At 41.3% G+C, this 20,956-nt stretch overlaps 2 protein-coding genes across 2 annotated transcripts in view; one reads left to right on the top strand and one right to left on the bottom strand.

Annotated features, from left to right (window-relative positions):
* The window catches only part of col4a6 (collagen, type IV, alpha 6), a 146,463-nt gene that overhangs the window by 30,486 nt on the left and 95,021 nt on the right, over positions 1-20,956 (top strand). The gene's annotated exons all lie outside the window — the stretch shown is intronic.
* Positions 7,700-9,426, bottom strand: LOC147335138 (uncharacterized). The gene is made up of 2 exons (XM_086287461.1): positions 8,849-9,426; positions 7,700-7,963 (listed from the first exon to the last, which is right to left on the bottom strand). Exons 1-2 carry the CDS (start codon positions 9,368-9,370, stop codon positions 7,922-7,924), a joined length of 564 nt encoding a protein of 187 aa, XP_086143587.1. The 5' UTR covers positions 9,371-9,426; the 3' UTR covers positions 7,700-7,921.

Genomic DNA, 20,956 nt, shown 5'->3' with positions numbered 1-20,956 from the left:
CACAAATAGTTAAATTTCTTAAGTTTGTGTCATTCTCTCCTTTGATTTGTGCAACTGCCTTTTTCTGAACTTACACATTTGTGGTCACGTAGTTGATGCTTTTCTTCTCTTTCAATTACAACTTACTTGTTTCTTCCGAATCCTCTCAGTCGTGCACCTCTCTTCAGTCTCCGTTTTTCACAGTAGCACAGAGGAGTGTGGGTTTCCATCCTTGTCCTCACCTGGGGCTGCAAATTGACAGCTGTACTGACTTGCGATTGGAGGAATGTGCAGAGGACAAAAGTAAAGAGGACGATGATGGGGAGGTAGGGAAGGGGGCTGTGTAGAAAGTAGAGCAATGTGCATTTGGGATGTGCTCCCTCTTTTCTCCCACAATTCCTTGTCATACCTCCTTTCACTTCCACCCCCACCCACCCCACTCCTCTCTATGCATCCCAATCATTTTGAACCACAAGACAAGTTGTGGATTGATATGCCCTGTACACTGCAAACACACTGGTTGCATTCCTTAGCTTTCAAACACACATGCCTGTTCATCCATGCCCTAACCTAGTGATTGTCCTGAAGTTTAGCCATGCTTTTTTCCTGACAACAAAAGATGTTAGATGAATTTCACCCCTTCCTTTCAGAGATAAACACGCTGTTTTTACAGTTCTCTGTGATGCTAGTCAAAGGCTTCCATCCGAGACAGGAATTTCTGGGAAGAATGAACAAGGAGAAGAGGGGTGGAAGGTACAGACAAAAAATTGAATGAGGTAGTTCAAGCAAACAACGAGGTAACAGAGGTTAAAACTGATCATCTGTAAGAGAGGTGATGGAGTGATAAGAGAAGCTAAAACACCTTGTTTCAGACAGAGCTTGAGAGCTTGCATGAAGGGCCAGTAGAAGATAAAGACCGAAACATCTGGCTTGTTGATGTAAAGCAATTCTAGTAAAGCCTAAGAATGAAAATGTGAATCTAGAAATGATCGTAATGGCTGCCCCTTATCTTATCAGTAAAATGTACCAAAACAAATAGGATATCTGACCGGCGATCCTTACCTTACATAATAAAGCACCTTGAGGCAGCTGTTGTGATTTGGCTCTATGTAAATAAAACTGAGTTGACTTGAACTAAATTGAAGCCAACCAACCAAAGCTCCAGTGTGAGCTGAAGGCCACCACCTCACAAAGTCAGTGGAACCACATCATCTGCAAATAGCAGAGATGAGATCCGGAGTTTACTTGGTTTCCTCCTAGAAAGTCTCTAGAAATTCCAATTTTGTCCATCTTTTTCTACATATCCAAATCACACTGATTGTGGTGAGTGGTGGGATGCACCCTGGACAGGTTGCCAGCCTCTTGCAAATAAAATTGAGTTCTGAAAACATTAAGCATCAGCATCAAGCTTGTCTGGTGTGAGGGTTTGTAGAGTTCCTGTCTTTAAAATCAATAAAAATGAATCGCCCTTTTTAAGCTTGAAGTTAAAGAAAATTAAATCCCAATGTGATGTATTCAGAAGTAACATCTGTTTAAAATCTGTACATATTTCTGCCCATAGTTCATTAGACCTTTGTCGGACAAACACAGTCGTAGGACATATTTTGCTCATCTTGTCATGCAGGAGCAAAGGCAGAAGGAGCCTCATGACTCTGGTAAGCCATGCTGTAGTTTAAGAAACAGACAGCTCTATTAAATAGGGATTTTTAAAAGCACACTATATTTAATGTATTAGTGTGTATCATTGTGTAAGCTTTGCAAACAATTTGCAATTGCTTGCATTTCTGTCTCTGATTGTTGCACCACACTGCCTCCCGTGAACAGAGGCACCTGAATATTTTTGGCACCCCCACCCCGTCTGTGCTGCGCCCCTGACTCTGGGTCACTCAGACAGATAGGTTGATAATCTGACACTCCTCTCTCTCTGGAGCCGACCGTCATTCTGTCCTGGTTATTTTGAACTGAGAGCAGCAATTACACAAAGGGTGGTCTTGGTAACCATTAAAATAGTACTTCCTTAAGTTCGTGTGTTTATTGGATCTAAATAATCTACATGCCTGATCCTTTCAGCGCCTGTCACTTGTTGTCTCCTGATGGATGCTATTTCAGTGCATCACCTGGACCCTGTTCTGTGAATATGGTGTCAATAATCCAAACTAATGTACTGTTTTTGTTTGCTTTGGGTTGATTTTTTTGCGTCACATGTTTTAGATCATTTTTCAATTCTATTTGGGGTTTTGAGATGACCTGGAAGCAGAAACTGGGCTTGTGCTGAACAAGTATACGCTTGTGACAGATTGTAATACGGCTGCACAGTACTTAGTTTAAGCCTGATAATTCACCTTAAACCTTCTTCGATCAAGAGAATACTAAAAAGACACCATGACAGATGAGTGTCTTCATCGAATCAGAGATCTTTGACTGAAGCTTTGAAGCTTGAAGTTTTTTTTTATCCAGACACTACAGATTTAATCTCAGTCTGTAGATGGGTATTTAGACCAGGAAGCTAAGCTGATAATTGTCTGCACAGCATGCCAGTACAATGTGTCGCATACCTCTCTGTTGGTGTGCAGGAACACACACACCAGTGCTACAAAACATTTATTGCACCCGTCTCTCTGGACACCTATTGTTGTCTATCCATGGAGGGTTGCAAACGTCATACTTTGATAAAGCATAAACCCTTAGAACTCAAGAACAAAGAGATAAAAGAGTGGGATAAACAACCAAAATGTTGTTCTTTGTCGCTACTGGACACAGTGTAACAGTGACACAGTGTCCATGTTTCGCTGTGTGGCAGGCAGGATGAGGACCCAAACGCAGGGCTTGGAACACGGAAAATTATACTTAAAATAGCAGCTTCTTTTCTGGGAAAACTCAACACTGAATACAGGAAAAAACTAAACTAGAAAATTAGGGAACTAAACTGGGAAAGAGGTGATTTGCTCACAAAAAGTGTTACCGTAAAAGCAAACCTCTCTCACAGAAGGCTTGTTTCTGAAGTTTCTGAAGTTGTCTCTAATCTTAAATCACATGATTCCTCATGGTCATGGCCTTCAAAGGTGTTTTTACAGTTATGTCCTTTTGTCACCCACATGTACTGAAGGAACCTTGGATTTAAATTTGGTATATACATTCTTAGCCTGTCTTTTATCTTCCTTTTGAACTTGACATAGAACCAAAGCAGCTATGTATTATTGAGACTCATGATTTGTCTCAGCCAGCTGTAGAGGTTAGATTGGAGTCATGTATGGAAAAGCACCAAAGGGTGTGTTGCACAATAACTAAGAAAAAGTCATTTTTTTAACCTTTGCAATAGAAGTTTCATTTTTGAGTTATTGGTTTTTCTCTTTGCTCTCTCTCTTTGTGAAGAGCAGGGTGAACATGAGAAAAGTCACATTTAATACAGAATCCAGAAATGAGAGTACTAAGGCATTCATCTCCAATGTGACATGCTTATTGAGGGTCACAAATTTAACCTCACCTAGCTAATCTCATTAGTTTAACTAATGCTCTTCTGATGCAGATTGTATATTTAAGCTGTTGTAGGCTGTTCACAGTCCCATTTCAACCCCAGTATATTGAAAGGCATAGAGGCACAGAACTGAGCCATACCACTGAACGTGATCACCACTCCAGATGGAAAATATTTTGTTTTTGACTAATTAGATTTTTTTCCTTCTGTATGTTAAATAAAATTAGAGAATTCTTTTCTTTGATAAAGCATCGGTCCAACTCTGATCTAATGCTCTTTAATTCCCTTTTAGCCTCAAGCTGCTTCTCAGAGGATTCCTTGTTAGTTGTCATAGATGATAATCTAATGTTCATTCAGAGCTGCCACTTGTCTGCCAGTGTTTGTTTGAATACCCACATCCCTCTGGGATGCAGTCTAACACTTCCAAGCCGGTATGATAGATTGCAATTGACAGGTTGAATGGTTTGCAAACTGCCTGTCAGCCAACATGCAGCTGAGTGATAGATTGCGATCAGACAGCAGGGATTGTTGAATTCCCGTCAGGAAGGTGTGCCTGTTTGACCAGTGGTGCAAGAAGAGCTGGAAGTGATGGAGGGTTTGGGAAGGTGGAGCAACTGCCTCCACTGTTTTGTCACTGTCTAGGTGTCTGTTCTTCTTTCCCTAACTTTATACATGCTGTAAGCTTTTGCTTTTAAAAAAAAAAGCATAAAGTGTGCGTGTTAGTGGCAGCCACCAGTGCAGCGCCCAGGGAGCAGTGTGTAGGGACGGTTCTTGCTCAGGGGTACCTCAGGGTAGCCATTCAGTGGAGTCGAACCCCCGACCTTCCGATCATGGGGCCACCACTCTACCTACTGAGCTATCCCTGCCCAGGGATTACTTGGTGTACACCATGGTAAACTAATTTAACTAGCTTGGACTCGTCAAATACACAGCTTTGACTTTATGTGCTGCCAGGCCCATTGCCACAGGTGTATAAAATCAAGTTCCTGTCCATGCAATCAACCTTTACAAACATTTGCAAAAGAAAAGTTAAATAAATATAAATAAAGTTAAATGTGGACCTGAAATAGGATGCCACCATTACACAGAGTAAGCCTTCTGCCAAGTCAAATTTCTTCCTTCCCCATAGCAACTTAGCCATGAAGCACACAGTGGTGCATGCCAACACTCTGCTGACTTATTAAATGCAAAGTCCCAAACTTCCTCTGGCATTAGCGTCAACACAACAGCTGTGCGCCGGAGTCTTCATGGATAAGCAGCTCTTAGGTGTAGGTAGGTGTAATATATAGGTGACCCAGTGCCTTTATGCATACTGTGTAGCTTGGTTGCCCAGAGAGATACTTGTGAATTTGTGGTGAAATTTTTTTTTAAAGTAAATGAAATGGTTCTTATATAACACTTTTCTACTCTACCTGAGTGCTCTATACAACATGCTCTATTCACTCTTTCACACTAGCACTTTTTTCTTTGCTTTTCTTTTCTTAAGTGCTTTCAATCTAAAATTCACACATCGGGATAGTATGCCCATCATATTTGACATGGAGGCTGGAGCAGCAAGGGACTGAGCCCTTTTCCACTAGTACCTACTCGGCTGGACTTTGCTTTGGTCGTTTTTTCCATTACAATCGAGTACCGCGTGATGTGCACAGGGTTGTCATAGCAATGTGGCAATATAAATGCCACAGCAAAGGAGGATGTTGAGGTGATGGGATACCTGCTCTTCGTTTTATGGCTTTTTGTCAGATTGGGACACCGTGGTGTTGTTTTTTGTTGTGTGTGGCCATTTCCCTCATTGTCGGGTTTCAAAAAGGGCTCATCAAGTGACACCACTAACTACCCAGTCAGTTGAAGCCTCTGATCGCCTCAGATCGCTTGGATCCCTGAGCGAGTAGGTACTAAAAAAGCATCTGGTACCAGGTATTACTGTACCACCAAATGGAAGACTTGTAAATCCAAGTTGAGGGTGCTGGTTTGTGAGCACCCTTGGCTTTGTGTGTGAGCAGGCAATTTCCTGTCCAAAACCCCCAAAATAATATAAAAAAAAAAATGAGTCGAGCCCTGCCAAGTCGACCAGAGTAGGTACTGGTGGAAAGAGCGGATAGAGGACTTGCCTTACCCCTTAGCCAATGTGAGGAAAAAGTTCTTGTCTGTTGCGACCAAAGATCCAGTTCATTTACTTTAAACTATCTGAAGGGAAGCCTAGCCATTTTAGTTTCATCCCACACGTCCTACTCCCAAAGTAATAATGCACAACTTCATGATTAACTTTACTATTAACTAACTTTAATATTAAATTGGAAGTTGTGTGTTATGTAAAAATATTTAAACCACTTCTTATCAGGCTGGAAAGATGTTTATTTTTATTTGTAGATTGTATTGTTCTCTTTTCGGTCCCAGCTGTTTCCACTTGGCAAAGCCACAAGTCAGACTCTTGGCCAGGTAGAAACCCCAGAGATGAATGTCACGTGGCAATAATAGTATTAAAGATGGTGTTAAAGATGGACAGCAATTAAATCAGTAACGAAAAACACACATTTTTCAAATATTTCTCTAAATTAATCTTCTCTGCCACCCAAACCTTTCCCCTCTCTCTCCTTGCTTCCTTCTGCTGCATGTTCCCTTCATTCCTAGAAACCTGATTTGTGATTAAAATTCTGTACAGGATTAGCCTCCAGATACATAAAGACAGGCTTCAACAGGAATTTCTATACATTGTGTTGCCTTTAGCTACACTTTGACATGTGTAACACACAATCTCACACAAACAACATGTGTAACACACAATCTCACACAAACAAATAGAAGTTTTTACTTGTCAATACCTTTCACTCGGCACTGTCACCCACAGGTTTATACAAGTCCTACAACACCACAAAGAGAGACTGCAATCACCTTGCAATCTACCTTTTCCTCACATACTCTTTTTTTCTCCACCTTTCCTTCCATTTGCTTCTATTTTGTTGTATATTAAGGTTATGATTTTGAAAACTGCCATGCTTTATTGCTAGGTTTGACTACAGATGTACTGATTTATGCTCAGGTGTACAACAGAGCGAGCACGAGCAGCAGAGTTTCATTATGTACGATTTATGATCTAGGAACATGTCAGTAACAGGTTGAGTGGGTAGCATGCTCCTGCTTGGTCACCGTGTGCATGTGTGGCTGCACGTGTGAATTCTGCAGTCATCTATGAACACCCTTGAAATGTGCCGTCTCGTGCAAGTGCAGATGCTAAATATTATAGTTTAAGGGTGCACTTTTAGTGCCAGTTTAAAAATTTCACTTGATTTAATTTAATTTCATCTGCTCAAGAAAAAGTGAAAGAGAGATTATTTCTTTAAAGGGACACATAGTCCTTGTTTCAGTTCTAATTTGCATTATGAAGCAAAATCAAAAGATTTTGTGACTCTAACCTTTATATCCAACTGCCCCTTCATTTTCTTCAGGGTCATGGGGCTGTCAGAGAGTAAGATGCATCCATGACAGCTCCCCTATGAGATGCGTGCATGTCTTTGGACTGTGGGAGGAAACTTGACTACCAGAGAAAATATTTTATCATCAGATTTGGCTCCTTGTCAGATTTAACAAACCGCGGTTCTTTTAGGAGTCAAGTGGGAGATCCGGGCAAAACAGGAAAAGACAAGAAGTAGTTGAAATCACTTTATTCAATCAGGAAACTATTTAAATGACCTATGGAAAGCACTGGTAACTAAAGTGAGAAAGCATAGACATGAACCTGGAAGAAATGGCAAATCGGCAGTACAGGAGAAGGATGTTAGACAGGGCAGAGTTTCCAGAGAAAGTGCGTCCACAGTAGCATGATGCAATCCACTTCTTACTTTGTTGTATATTAATGTGCTTTTGTTAAAGGTTTTCAGTACAGTATTTATTGCATCAAACATCTGAAGACATTTAATGTGCAAAATGAATAAAATCACTTAAATTAATAATAATAAGTGCAATAAAAAGGTTCTGAAGAACGAAGAGTGACTGGACCTTCATGTCTCATCCAAGAGGCTTCTTCTAAACTTTAAGGTTTTAGTTGTTTCTTTATTTTTTTGCCCATCCTTTTTAACCTCCCAGGACCCAGCGTCCACATATGTGGACATCACATTTTGGGTTGTGTAGACCAAAATGCTAAATTTTGCTCTACAAGGGCCTGATATCCACTTATGAGGACATTATACTGCCACATTGAAATTTAAAAAGAATATCCTCATATGTGGATGTCATCTTTCTCAGAAACAAAAATCAGATAAAAAAAAAATCTCGTAATTATTTTTTTTCACATTCATCAGGATCCAATGAGCCCAAATACCAAAGTGAAATTGAAAATGCATGCCATGAACAAGTTCTTAGGAGGATAAAGTCAGGGTTCCCATTTAACTTTAGCATGTTTTGTTGGTCAAAGTCTGATTCTCTGTCTTCTTCAGCCCCGCCTCCTCTTTGGCGTTGCAGAGATATCCATCACCGTTCCTGACATTTTTCAGCATGACATTTTTCTGATGTCTGCAGAGAACAAGAAGACAGAACATAAATATTAGTCATTGCAGTTTTAACCGTCTTTTAATGCTTTCAGTGAAAGTGAAAATCAAAGATTTTACACTGTACAGCTCAACATGAAGACGAGATCTTTAAATACAGTCTCGGTGTCTGTCATGGTCCTGGGTCATTTTGAACCAGCATTCTTAGCTTTCCTGTGGTTTTGGATTTTGTTACTTCTTTATGTTCCTAGGATTGTTCGGTTTAGTTTATTTGGATTCCCTCTGCCCTCTGTCTCCTTGTGTCTGTGCTTATATTGTGGTGTTAGTTCTGGTGCCATGTTCCCACTCCTTGTGTTCCCTGTTCTCCTCATCCCTTCATGTATTTCTTCATGTTCCCTCTCTCTCTCTCCCCAGGCTGTCTCTGTGTACTTCCTGTGTTACTTTTAAGGTCCACATCTTGGTGTCAGCGTTTTCAGTTTTGTGTCCTCCCCATCCTGTCAAGGGTAATTGTCCTCAGCTTTGTTCCCCGTGTGCTTCAGCTTCCCTCATTACCTGTGTATTTATGTCAGTCTCCCTCTGTCCCATGTCGCATCGTCCCTCAGTGTTGTGTGTGCTTGCCTGTGTTCCTCTGTGAGGTTAGCTTAGCCCAGTTTAGTTTTGTATCTCCATGAATAAAAAGCCTTCTTTTACTTTACTCTTTTACTCCCCGTGTCTCGTGAGTCGTGCGTTTTGGTCCCCCCCTGTCTGCACACAGCCATTTCCTGACAGTTTCAGTCCATTTAAAGTCTTTCACTCAGTCTACAGTGATACTCGTTTAAACTGTGAACTCTGAATGTGGAAGAATACCTGAGTAAACAATTAAGTTTTACAATGAAGTGTAAAACTATTTAAATGTGGTTAGTGTACTTACCGTCGGTGTGGTTGTAGGCTGTGAGGTGCTGCCCGGTGGTGGTGGTGATGGTGTGGAGACGTGCAGGTGGACAGCAGAGCGGTGTCTCTCTGTCTTCTCCACGTCACAGTAATACACTCCGTCGTCTTGGAGCTGAGCTCGCTTCACGGTGAGGGACAGGTCTCCTCGCTGGTTCCAGTCTGATGGTATGGACACTGGCCTTTCATCATAGCCGTCCCCGTAGGTGATTTGCTTAGACCGAGGATTCAGCTCCAGCACCAGCTCTCCGTCTCTCCTCCAGCGCACAGATTTCACAGCCTGTCCAACTGTAACGGAGTGACATGGCAGCGTGGCATCCTCTCCCCGGAGTGCGACAACTTTATAGGGTAGAAAAACGTGCAACTCTTCCAGCTCCCCCCTCTGTTTGTAGTTGCAGGTAAACGGGTAATAGCCGTGATCGTTGAAATCTGCTCTCTTTAATATCAGAGAGTCGGAGCTGTGAGCCATGTGGTGCCACCCATCAACTGGTGGCGGAGTGTACATTTTCCCGTCTTACACTCTTCTATGAGGTGAAATCTAACATTGTCTCCTATAGTGGCCTGGATCAGTTTACCAGACGCCCAGCTGATAAAAAGAAAAAGAAGTAGTAGAAGGAGATGCATTCTGAGAGCGGAGCATCTACCTATCAGCTGGCTTTTTATTGTCACAGTGGATGGTGCAGAGGAGGAGAAGTACGTAGTGGAAGAGAGGAGGAGTCCAGTGGTCAGGCAGGCGAGCAATTAGTATGTAATGTCAGGAAATACTGAGATAATGAGCTGATGGGCTGGCGAAGACTGGTCCTTTTCATTTGGAGGATGTGTCAGAAATTAAAGAGCGGGACCACGGCTCCAATCATTTCCCTTAGATGCTATAAAGAAATTCACTGTATAAAAGGAGTAGTGAGATGTGTGTCTGTCCGTGTGTCTGTGTGCAAGCATGTATTTCACAAGCTTTTGAGGATTATGCCAACAGATGGAAAGCTTTATTAAGACACCAAATTTCTTAAATCTTTTATTTCTTTCTGCATTTATTTCTGTAGGAGCTGATTAGTCACATAACAAAAACCTCTCTCCAGCTAGACTGTGACATCTGTCTTTGGTGAATTTTTGTAGGAAGCCAAGTGATATTTCGCTGCAGTGTTAAGGTGTGTCCGATTTACACAAGCAGCTCACAATCTCTTTTGGATGACCTGTTTTGTGTGGGTGGCACTTCTCACACATTGTTGAGGAAACCTGTGAGAATGCAGTTAATGCGTTTTGTGGACTCTCCTGAAATCTATCCATGTCCAAACGGACAAAAATATTCACAGCTACATGGAACCCAAGTGTTCATGGCAAGCCTCGCTTTTTTGCCAACATGCCAACCCAACACATTTTTGCTTTGCGAGAGAGACTCATCTGTCTCCAAAGCTAAACACACACCCACCCATTTTGCTGGTGGTCTTTGTAACTCCATCATTTTAAAAATGTTGCCAGTAGTAGTTAATCTCCATCTTTTCTTAAGTGTTAAAGTAGCAAAGTCGGAGGTCATGTTTAACTTCTGTATAGGTTACAATCCATTCCTAATGAAGGCACATCTTAAAAGCTAGAGAGAGAAATTTCTGCAGAAATTTGCTGACAGATAGTTCTCATCTGTGCTCAATCAAAAGAGCACCACAAGATTGGCATGTTTTCCAAAAGGTGTCCAAATACTAGGAGGGGACTCATTCGACTCCATGACAGCAGCCTGTGTGCATGCCTTTCCCTTATGTGCTGCTGTCTCTTTCCGTTCTGGCTTGTTGGATGTACAGACAGTGTACAGAAAACCAAACAAGATGAACCGATCAACTAAAAGTCTCAAACTGCATTTAAGGCTGATGGTTGATTTTGAACGAAGGGAAGAAATTGAATCGCAATCCATCAAACAGTATTCAGCACAAATATCAGCTTGATGCTAGTAAAGGAAAAACCACAGGGTCTCGAGAACTTGAAAGAAGGAGGCGACTTGACTTCTTTACATTTTTGAAGATTTTTCACCTTTCATGCAAGAGGTTTCTTCAGAAAAAACAGGGGATATCAAGGGAATAAAAACGGGGAAAAACTCTCATATGTAACTCTTACCTGGAATCATTATTTCGTCAACTGGAAATATTGGAAATACTAAAGCCAAGGAGCTGGCTGGATAGATCATGCGGGAGTGAGCACACACAACATCACTTTCTTTAAATTTGCCCCTAACCTAATTGAACAACACCGACTTTCTCCTGCGGTCCCGGGTGTAATGTCTGGAAAGGTTTAGGGGGAAGTTAAATGTGATTCAAATCTGATAAAAGTGTCTGGTGCAGTCCAGCTTGTGTATAAATACATAGTAGAGATGGTGGTACTGCTAGATCAACCCATCCAATAGCTGTGGAGACATTTTCCTAAAAGATAAAAATGACAGCTTTATGGTGGTCGTTGAAGAAAAGGGGAGAAAGCAAGGAGGATTCAGCCTTGGTGCACATTGACTGATTGCACCCTTCTAATATTTGTTAGGATATTTGACAGATGGTACAGAAGTTTGTGGTTCTCAAGAGGGAAGCTCTTCCTTTTACTGATAAGTGATGGAAACATGCACTGTAGCGCTGTGGAGTCCTTTCTCTGGCCTTGAAGAACAAGATGATCAGTCGCATGAACATTTGATGGTTAACTGCACATTACCATTACCCCATTTGTAGACGTATGTACATACAAACATTCAAACACACATGCAAGCCTTTCTTTTTCACATACACCTCTGTAACTGGCTTTGCTATGGACCCACAGGATTACAAGTCGGATGACCAAACCTTTGGTCTGTCACTCAGACTCGAGCAGTAGATCCTAACCTTTGTGGCTTGTAACCCCTTCTAATAAAGAAACTGCCAGCTCTTATCACTGATTATGGCCTCCTCAGAACATGCCTAAGAGCTGTTGTTCAGTCTCCAGCTGGATCATATGATTATATTTTAGAGGCACGGTGGTTCAATGCTTGCATTTGCACATACAGCCAAATTGATAATCACCGCTTAACTTACCATTCATATCTGGGGGAGGAAGTTGGGATGCTCAGGACTCCATGCGGTAATTAGAAACATGGTGATAAGAAATTGTTAGAATATCAGTACAAACTATAAAAACATGTTTTTCTTTCAAGCTATCTTCTCATTAGCTTGACATAAAACTTGACATGAACTTGAAGTGTAGCCAGGTTAGAGACAGCTGCCAGGACTTTAAAACTACAGTTGACCCTTAGTTTTAAAGTCCTGGCAGCTGCCTCTAATCTGGCTGTACAAATCTCAATCTGTGTTGGTCTGCAGAAGATAATGGATGTGGTTTGTGTTTACATTTCTGGCAGAGTGACATTTTTATTGGAATACACATATTCATAGTTTAACCTAAATTTAACGGTTGAATTCAGACATTGATTCTTCATCCCTAATAATTTTTTCACCCTAGGTTAATATTGAGCAAATTCTGAAATCATGACTTAATATTCCATAATTTCCATTATTTGTGAATGTTTGTATTGTGGGGCTTGCACGTGTTTGGGCATGAGTTAAATGCATGGAAATTATTGATGAGATAACAAAAAACATGCTGTGTAATTGCAGTGATGGGTTTCCCACCAGCAAGATTAATGACTTCTAGATAACACACACTAACAAACACACACATACATGCACATGCAATCTGTCACCCATCTTCTTTTCCTTGTGGGTGGCCTTGGTGTATTCACCTCGGGAGCCTAGCTGTTAAGAGATCAAATATACACGCACATTCACACTCTCAGATACACACCTTTACTTGTACACTTTTGTAAATCACTCAAATACTTGCTTTATTTTGTCCCTGCATGTGAGTCGGGCAACCTCAACCTTGAACAAAAAAGAATTAGCAAATTCATCTAGAAAATAGCTTGTAGTTACATTTGAGGTTTAGTTGGGGTTTAGTTTAGTTTAGTTAGGGTGCTACATTTGGTCCATGCTTTGGATTGGTATACAAATTTGAACCATGACCTACTTACAGGAGTGTTTCAGATTCATGAAGCAAGGCCTACAAGCCTCTTTAGAAGGGGGTGGATTTAAAAAAAATGCAAAGATTTAAAGCAACCTGACACCTGACAAGTCACAGGTTCTCATCTATGGCTACAATGCCACAAGCTGCAACCCAATGTTAAGCTAACGTATACGTGAAACCCAACCTGTCTTGCTAATACATTTACTGATGTGTTAAGCTAATGTTGAAGCTAAGCTAATAAACATGTGCAATTTGAGCTTCTTGTGTCCGTTTAGCTTTTAGAAGATTTGGAGTACAAAAAGGAGATGAGAGGAATACCTGAAAGATTAGAGTCTCTGTTTTCCTTAGACTTTGGGTTACACAAAGCCAGTCTTTTTTTTAATTAGGCACACTTAATATTGAATTTCAATAAATCCATCTTGGATGAAGATGATAAGATGCAGTTGGGGCAGACTACAGTTTATAATGCTGTTGAACTTTATTGGATAAAATATTTTGTTTTAAAATTTAAAACATTACATTTAGGTGTCTAAAAATCAGAATGCATTATTTTACGTCATAGATTAGACAAACACAAATGTATCAATAAAAGTTTACAGGGGATAAATTTCTAGAGAATATATGACATACAGCCACAAATTTATCTGCATGCTAGTTCTGATTCTAACATTAAAACCACTGTCAGGTGGCCGCATTCAGACCAAGAGCACTTGGCAGCAGCCTCCTCCAACAGGACAGTGCAACCTGCCACAATAGCTTAATAAACATGTCATTGATCATTGACAAGTTATTGATCCAGCTTTCAAACCATCCATGTCCAAAAGCTGACTTGATAACCTAAATTTATGTTTTTTTGCAACTAAAAGTAAATACAAAATTGCCTAAAAGATGATTAATGAACATCATTGGGATTGCTAGGTCTGGATTGTTCCTTCCACTGGGCCCTACATTTTTACTTGTAACTTCCCCCTCCCACACAAACGAATGAAAAGGCTGAAAAATTATAGTCATCCCCATCTTTTTAACGCTTGTTTGTGTCGTAGCCTTCTTAATGTCCTGTGATAAAAGGGAGAGGTGTATTAGAAATGCCATGCTCTTATCAAACTAAATCCATTAGCTCTCAGCTTTAAACACCTGCCCCGCCCTGATCTCATTTACCTCTGTTTTTTTTAAAAAAAGGACTATTTAAGTGGAGCAGTGTCCTCCCTCTTGAGCCAGAAGTATGCCTCTGACCTACAAAGTCACCAGGTTTTTAATTGTCTCCACAGGGGCCCCTTAAGCCCTTCACATGAAGCAGAGTGGTGCCTGGGGCCCATTCTGTTTAAAACCTCAAAGGGTACCACCTTAACTGTATGTGTGTGTGCGTGCGTGGGCATGAAAAACAATGTGTTGGATGTGTGTGTGTGGTCTGCTATCAAATAGAAATCAGCAACAGGTTAAAGTCTGCTAAAGAGGTAGCTAGAAACTCATCGGTCCCATACATGAGTGTGTGTCTGTGGGTGGGTTAAGACCCCCTGCAGAGTAGACCGGTGGAGAAGATGAGCAGTGCATTGTGATGTGCTGTTTTTACCGTAGCTAAGGAGAGAATAGCATTACCATCCAAAAGGCCTTCTGTTGTGCTTGGAGAACCTTTAAGTGCTGCTCTGTTTCGAGCTACTTTTAGTGTGTGTGTGTGTGTGTGTGTGTGTGTGTGTGTGTGTGTGTGTGTGTGTGTGTGTGTTCGTGCGTTACCTAATTTTTATTTAGATCATTGAAAGTTGTCTAAAACATAAAAAGGTTGTTTATTAATCCAACTTAAACTCAGTTTTTAGGTCATTAGTGTGTTTTAGTCTTTACAAGTATACAGCTTATATATAGCTTGTATGGGAGAATCACAGTGGTCCAGTGGTTAGCACTGTTCCCTCATAGGAAGAGAGTCCTGGGTTTGAATCCACTGGCCAACTTCCTGTGTGGAGTTTGCATGATCTCCCTAAACTTGCGTGGGTTCTCTCTAGGTGCTCCAGCTTCCTCCCAGAGTCCTAACATGTGCAGTTAGGCATGCAGTTATGGAGTTGGGCTAATTGGCGATTGGCATAAAAAGTGCATTGTTTTTTTTTTTGATGGATAGTTTACAGTGGGGCAAAAAAGTGTTTAGTCAGCCACCGATTGTGCAAGTTCCCCCACTTAAAATGATGACAGAGGTCAGTAATTTGCACCAGAGGTACACTTCAACTGTGAGAGACAGAATGTGAAAAAAAAATCCATGAATCCACATGGTAGGATTTGTAAAGAATTTATTCGTAAATTAGGGTGGAAAATAAGTATTTGGTCACCTCAAACAAGGAAAATCTCTGGCTCTCACAGACCTGTAACGTCTTCTGTAAGAAGCTCTTCTGTCCCCCACTCGTTACCTGTATGAATGGCACCTGTTTGAACTCATCATCTGTATAAAAGACACCTGTCCACAGCCTCAAACAGTCAGACTCCAAACTCCGCCATGGCCAAGACCAAAGAGCTTTCGAAGGACACCAGGAAAAGTATTGTAGACCTGCACCAGACTGGGAAGAGTGAATCTACAATAGGCAAGCAGCTTGGTGTGAAAAAATCAACTGTGGGAGCAATCATCAGAAAATGGAAGACATACAAGACCACTGATAATCTCCCTCGATCTGGGGCTCCACGCAAGATCTCATCCCGTGGGGTCAAAATGATCATGAGAACGGTGAGCAAAGATCCCAGAACCACACGGGGGACCTGGTGAATGACCTGCAGAGAGCTGGGACCAAAGTAACAAAGGTCACCATCAGTAACACACTACAACGGCAGGGAATCAAATCCCGCAGTGCCAGACGTGTTTCGCTGCTGAAGCCAGTGCATGTCCAGGCCCGTCTGAAGTTTGCCAGAGAGCACATGGATGATACAGCAGAGGATTGGGAGAATGTCATGTGGTCAGGTGAAACCAATGTAGAACTTTTTGGTATAAACTCAACTCGTCGTGTTTGGAGGAAGAAGAATACTGAGTTGCATCCCAAGAACACAAAAAAACATATAAAATGAGCTGTAGATCAACATTGTGTCAGGGCTGCTCGCTGTCTTTATTCTGCAAAGGTCATGGACTGATTCACAGACACATACTTGCAGAACTAATAAAAAAGGTACATTGCTTGTGTGCGTGCATGTGTGTGTGTGTGTTTGCATTCATTGGCGAACGGGTCAATAGCTTCACATCAGGACAATTTATTGACTCTTTTGCATCACTATGAAAGCCATAAATTACCGGAGTGATGCTGATCAGCTTCCCAGCCTCCTTTATTTCCCCCTCTGTCCGTCACTCTTTCCTCCCCCGCTGTCCATCTGTAACCCCCCAGCCCCGCCTCTATCTTTCTTTCTTCATGAGTCTGTGTGGAGGCTCATTCAGAGGGCACTGGGGCAGAAGGCTCTGACAGGAGGATGAAAGAGACAAAATTAAAGTGACCAGCAAGCAACGGGGAGGAGGCAGCAGAGGAATTTCACATCAGAGCGTAATAATGTTGTGTTGTAGCTGTGTATAACGCTCACAGCAAATATCTGTTTTTTTTTATGAATAAGTTACTTTAAATAAAAACCAAAAAACCCCTCACAGCTAATTTTCACGTTGTCACTGTATTCATTCCTAAAGCAGCTCCAAACATGATCTGTTGGCGAGTGCTTAAATGAAAACACACTACTGAATTCTTTGTTCTTGCAGTGAAAAAAGCCATGTAGTGACAAGTTTAAATTCCCGTTTCTCACAGCCCAAAGAGATGATAAACTTTGTCCACCCCCAGGTGTTCAGTTCACAGTGACATATATGAAGAAAAGCAAAAATTCGCCTCCTTGCCAACAGTTTTTTTTTCAGTTCCCCAGGCAAAGATATCCAATAATGCCCAACCGCCGCTCCTTTATCCTTCATTCCTCACTACATTCCTCTCCACAACTATGTCTTCTAACTTTTAGGCCTGCAGGCCGTGCAGATGTACCGATGTGCCGAACACATATAACATTTAAAAACACGAAACTGACCTGGTCACAGAGCTTCCAGGATGTGTGTGTGTGTGCATGTGTGGTGGTGTGTGTGTGTGTTCACAGACCTGCACATGTCCTATCACCTGTTCCACGTAATTAAGATAATTTCAGCAGATGTCTTCAATTGGAGTGTAATTACAGAGGTATTTCTAGATAAAGACAGACTTTGTGTGTGTGTGTGTTCATGTGTTGCAGAGGTGTTGTTTATCCCATATGTGTTCATGAACACATGAAAGTGATGTGTTAGCTGTGGGCTAAAATACCAGCATGCACACATTAGGTTCAGTAATACTGTATTTAGTTTAGTGCATGATTTTTATGAATGATATTCTTAAAGATACACACGTAAAATCATCAGATTTTCTTGCTAACAGAGAACTCAGAGGAGTTTTTAATATGTATTTCTTTGCTGTTGAAGCTCAGGAGTTTCTTTTTTTTCACATTTTCTTAAAAATGGTGCTTCATTGGATGTGGTGCATTACGTATGTATATATAAATATGTCCATGGCATGACCAGTGATATTGGGACTCATTTGTTATGTCAAGCTACTGCCATTTAATGTTGCTAAATCTGGGTTGTTATAATATTAAAGAGCTGTCTGTCACTTTCAGATGAAATTTATCCTAAAAAAAACTTCCTCCTCTTCTTTTAGCTCTTCTCAGTTTAGTTCATGGTGTCAGTTGCTAGTTTCAAGTTTTCTTCAACAGTGTTTATTTTGTATATTAAGCCTCCTGTTGTTGTAAAATAAGCAGTGATTTCACAGAATTTCACCAATGTGTGAGCATACAGTGTTCTCAGTTTCCCGGTCAGCTCAACCTTTTGCTCGTGTCATATGGGTTCAGTTAACCAACGCAACCCAAATCATCAAGCGGAGACCTCACAACAGCAGTCCACAAACCAGTGGGTGGACTATGAGCCATCGTTTATATACTGAATGATTTCAACAGGATAATAAAAAAAAATCCTCATAAGCAGGAAATAACTGCACCAATTTGTCCCCCAAAAAGCAGAACTCTTTGGTCCTGGGTCAGTTTTGTTGTCAGACTTTCTTCCTTTCAGGAGCTTGTTTTGAAAGTACAAGCTGCTCCATAAAACATGACCAAAACGACATTTAGAGCATGTTCTGAACATCTAATGGGCTTGGAAAGAAAAGCAACAGGACTTTTTTCAGCTGTCTAGACGCTTAAAGAAGTCATGGCCTGGTTGACCGAGAACCTACACGTCCTGTTCTGGATATTTTTTCCACTGTATTTTAACTCATCACTGAGCTTTTTTTCACTTGATTATTAGGTTTAGGCACCAGGAATTCCTGAGTTAGATTCAAGACAATTTTGTGGCTTTGACACATGATCCCCGAACACTGAAAAAATGATGCCTACCCACTGCGCTTAAACTTGTTCTTCATGAGCATCCTTGTGTGGGAGAAAGAATTTTGTACCACTCCTGTCATAATACAGCAGTGTTTTGTGACCCGGACATGAGAGCAGGACAGCTTGACATATTAGGGCACGCAGAGAACAAATGTAAATAAAAGCAGAGTCCGTAATAAATGCAAGAAATTAGCTGGTGACTCCAAAGTGCTTCTGCATAAGTGTTTATTTCTCTGTGCACATTCATTGCGTGAATGCATGGCAGCACATGGTTAAAGAACCTTAACATACTGGGACAATAAACAGATAAGGACAAGATCATGCATTTCCAACCTAAAATATGCACGCACATTTACACACTTTGGTGACATTGTTGAGTTGCAATGGTGTAGAACTGTGCATAGGGGCATTGGGGGCAAACAGAGTCAGGCAGCTTCTCTGTCAAATGCGGGCATGTCCATTCAGCGCTCCCATCTGTGATGATTTGGAATGAACTGCACTGAGGTCGAGAAGAGTGCCATCAAATATCACCTTGTGTTTGTTTTAAGGGCCCGTCTGCATTTCCATGATTGGGCCAGTTGGGTTTTCAGTAATCCAAAACCTTGCCAAGTGGACGTGTCATTTCTTGGTGTGATTTTTTTCTCCTATTAGTATTATCATTATTATTATTTTTTGTTATTAATGGTTTTATATTATTATTAGTCAGCAGGTGCTATTTTATAAATGAAGTTGGCTCGACTTGATTTGAGTTGCCAAGATGAACGCCAAGGAGAGGTGTTCTGCAGACGTTGCCTGACCCAAAGTTAGCACACATGTACGTAAGCCGTGACAGAACGATGCCTATGAGTGGATACAAGGAGCAAACTGGGTGAAAGGTTTGAACAGGCAGGAAATTTTAAAGACGTGTGCTTTACATTCCTACTTTGATAGACAAACATGTGAATTACAGGCAGTTGCAGACGGGAAATTTACTGTAAACATTTCTTAAGTCCCCCTTTTTATACCAGTGTATGTCTAAAACAAACACACAATACATCTGCACAAAAACCTAGTCCAGGTGAGCATCCAGACAGGATGTGACCCTCCTCGTCTGTCCACGCTCCGTCTTGACCCCTGCGGTGTTTGGCTTCGAATCAGGATGCTAGCGTGCATGAAAAATTCAAACGAGCAACTCATTCAGAGGAACCCCTCCCGCTAATAATAACTTGTCAATTTCTATTCACTCAGATTTTCAGTCTTCCGGGAACAAGCAAACACCCACTGCAGCGGAGATCAAAAACAAAAGACTCTTAGTGCCAAAGTAGACTTTCTCAAAAATTGTTGGCAGGACAAAAGGTCACATGGTGCTTGTATGGTCTTGTGTCGAGTCATTTTCTTAACTGTTATTCTGGGTTGTTGTTTGTGACTGATAAAGGATAGTCAGGCAGCCTGTTTTTACTTCAGCTGCACTAAAGGCCTGTCATCAACTGTGTAATTGAGGTAATGTTTGAAAATACTACAAAATAGACAGGTGCTATTAACATTTCCAAAGCCCAAGGCGATGCTTCCAACATACTTTCTACAGAGCATGAAATTCTCACAGTTGACCGGTCGTTTGTGTTGGGCACATCGACATGTTATTTACAACTAAAGATGCTCCAAGGAGTTCATTCCTTTGCGGGAAACATTTGCTTGTTTAATACATTTAAACTGAGAACGTATTGGAAAATGTTGAGAAATGTGACATCTCTCCAAACTATTAAGCCCACTGATCATGACCACCCGCCACTGCAGTTGAGAACACGACATTCCTGATCTCTCCGATTCACGTCACTGGAGACCCACTTCTCCCGTGCCCTTGTTCCCCCTTCCTCCTGAGGTCCTTCCTCTACTTCATGGTCAGGGAGTTGGAAGAAAGGATGAACTATAAACTCAAAGGAGGGATTCAGTTCGTCTGGTGATAACTGAGTTTTTGAGTTTTCTAAAATAATGTAGCGGCTACACAAGGGTCATCATAACGTTAGTGCAGGTGGGGAAGAGACTGTCTGGTTGTCTGTTCATAATCATAGTCATCCTTATTTAAAGAAAAGAAAAACAAAGACAGATGCATTTAATCCTTCATTTCAATAACCGGATCTCTAGTTCTCACTTTGTAAGGCCTGACTAGACGTCTCTTACACGGAAACAACATCGGCATCTGCGCGTCTAGGATTCCCTCTTTGTCGTTTTGACCTGGGGGCGATACCGCCAGGGTTTCAGCCATGTTTGCCGGCAATCTGTGTGATTAGGTTCAAAAGGAAAGCAGATCTGAAGAGAGACCTTTTGCTACATACCTGATACAAGCCCCCCCACCACCATCACACACACTCGACTGCACACACCCTTTCTGCACACTCGTATGGTGATGAAGGACAGCTATGTCTGTCTCTTGTCACATCCTGTCGCTCTTGAGAAGATAAAGAAGACATGCAAAGTACACACACACAGACACACACTCAGTCTGTACTTGGCAGCCAGAGAGGTGAGATTGACATCTTGACTTTGGTGTCATGGATGGCTGGTTTTATGTACGACATAGCTCTATATAATAGACATTGTAACACGGTAATTGAACAGTTTATTAATTATCATTTCAAGCTGACAGCTATAAACTTATTTTGAGGTTTCCAACAATGTTGTAGTGCATTAATTCATCAACACC

The sequence above is a fragment of the Aulonocara sp. 'chitande type north' Nkhata Bay genome, linkage group LG3 (assembly GCF_057382095.1).
Source record: "Aulonocara sp. 'chitande type north' Nkhata Bay isolate Kocher_YH1m ecotype deep benthic linkage group LG3, A_spYH_male_GT1.1, whole genome shotgun sequence".
NCBI classification, from domain to species: Eukaryota; Metazoa; Chordata; class Actinopteri; order Cichliformes; family Cichlidae; genus Aulonocara; species Aulonocara sp. 'chitande type north' Nkhata Bay.
This window is presented reverse-complemented; position numbering and strand designations above follow the sequence as displayed.

Excerpts from the sequence above, each read along its gene's own strand:
- LOC147335138 (XM_086287461.1), bottom strand. The coding sequence starts at position 9,370 with ATGTACACTCCGCCACCAGTTGATGGGTGGCACCACATGGCTCACAGC. Across the intron at positions 7,964-8,848 it reads AGCCTACAACCACACCGACG|ACATCAGAAAAATGTCATGC; the intron begins GTAAGTACACTA and ends TGTTCTCTGCAG.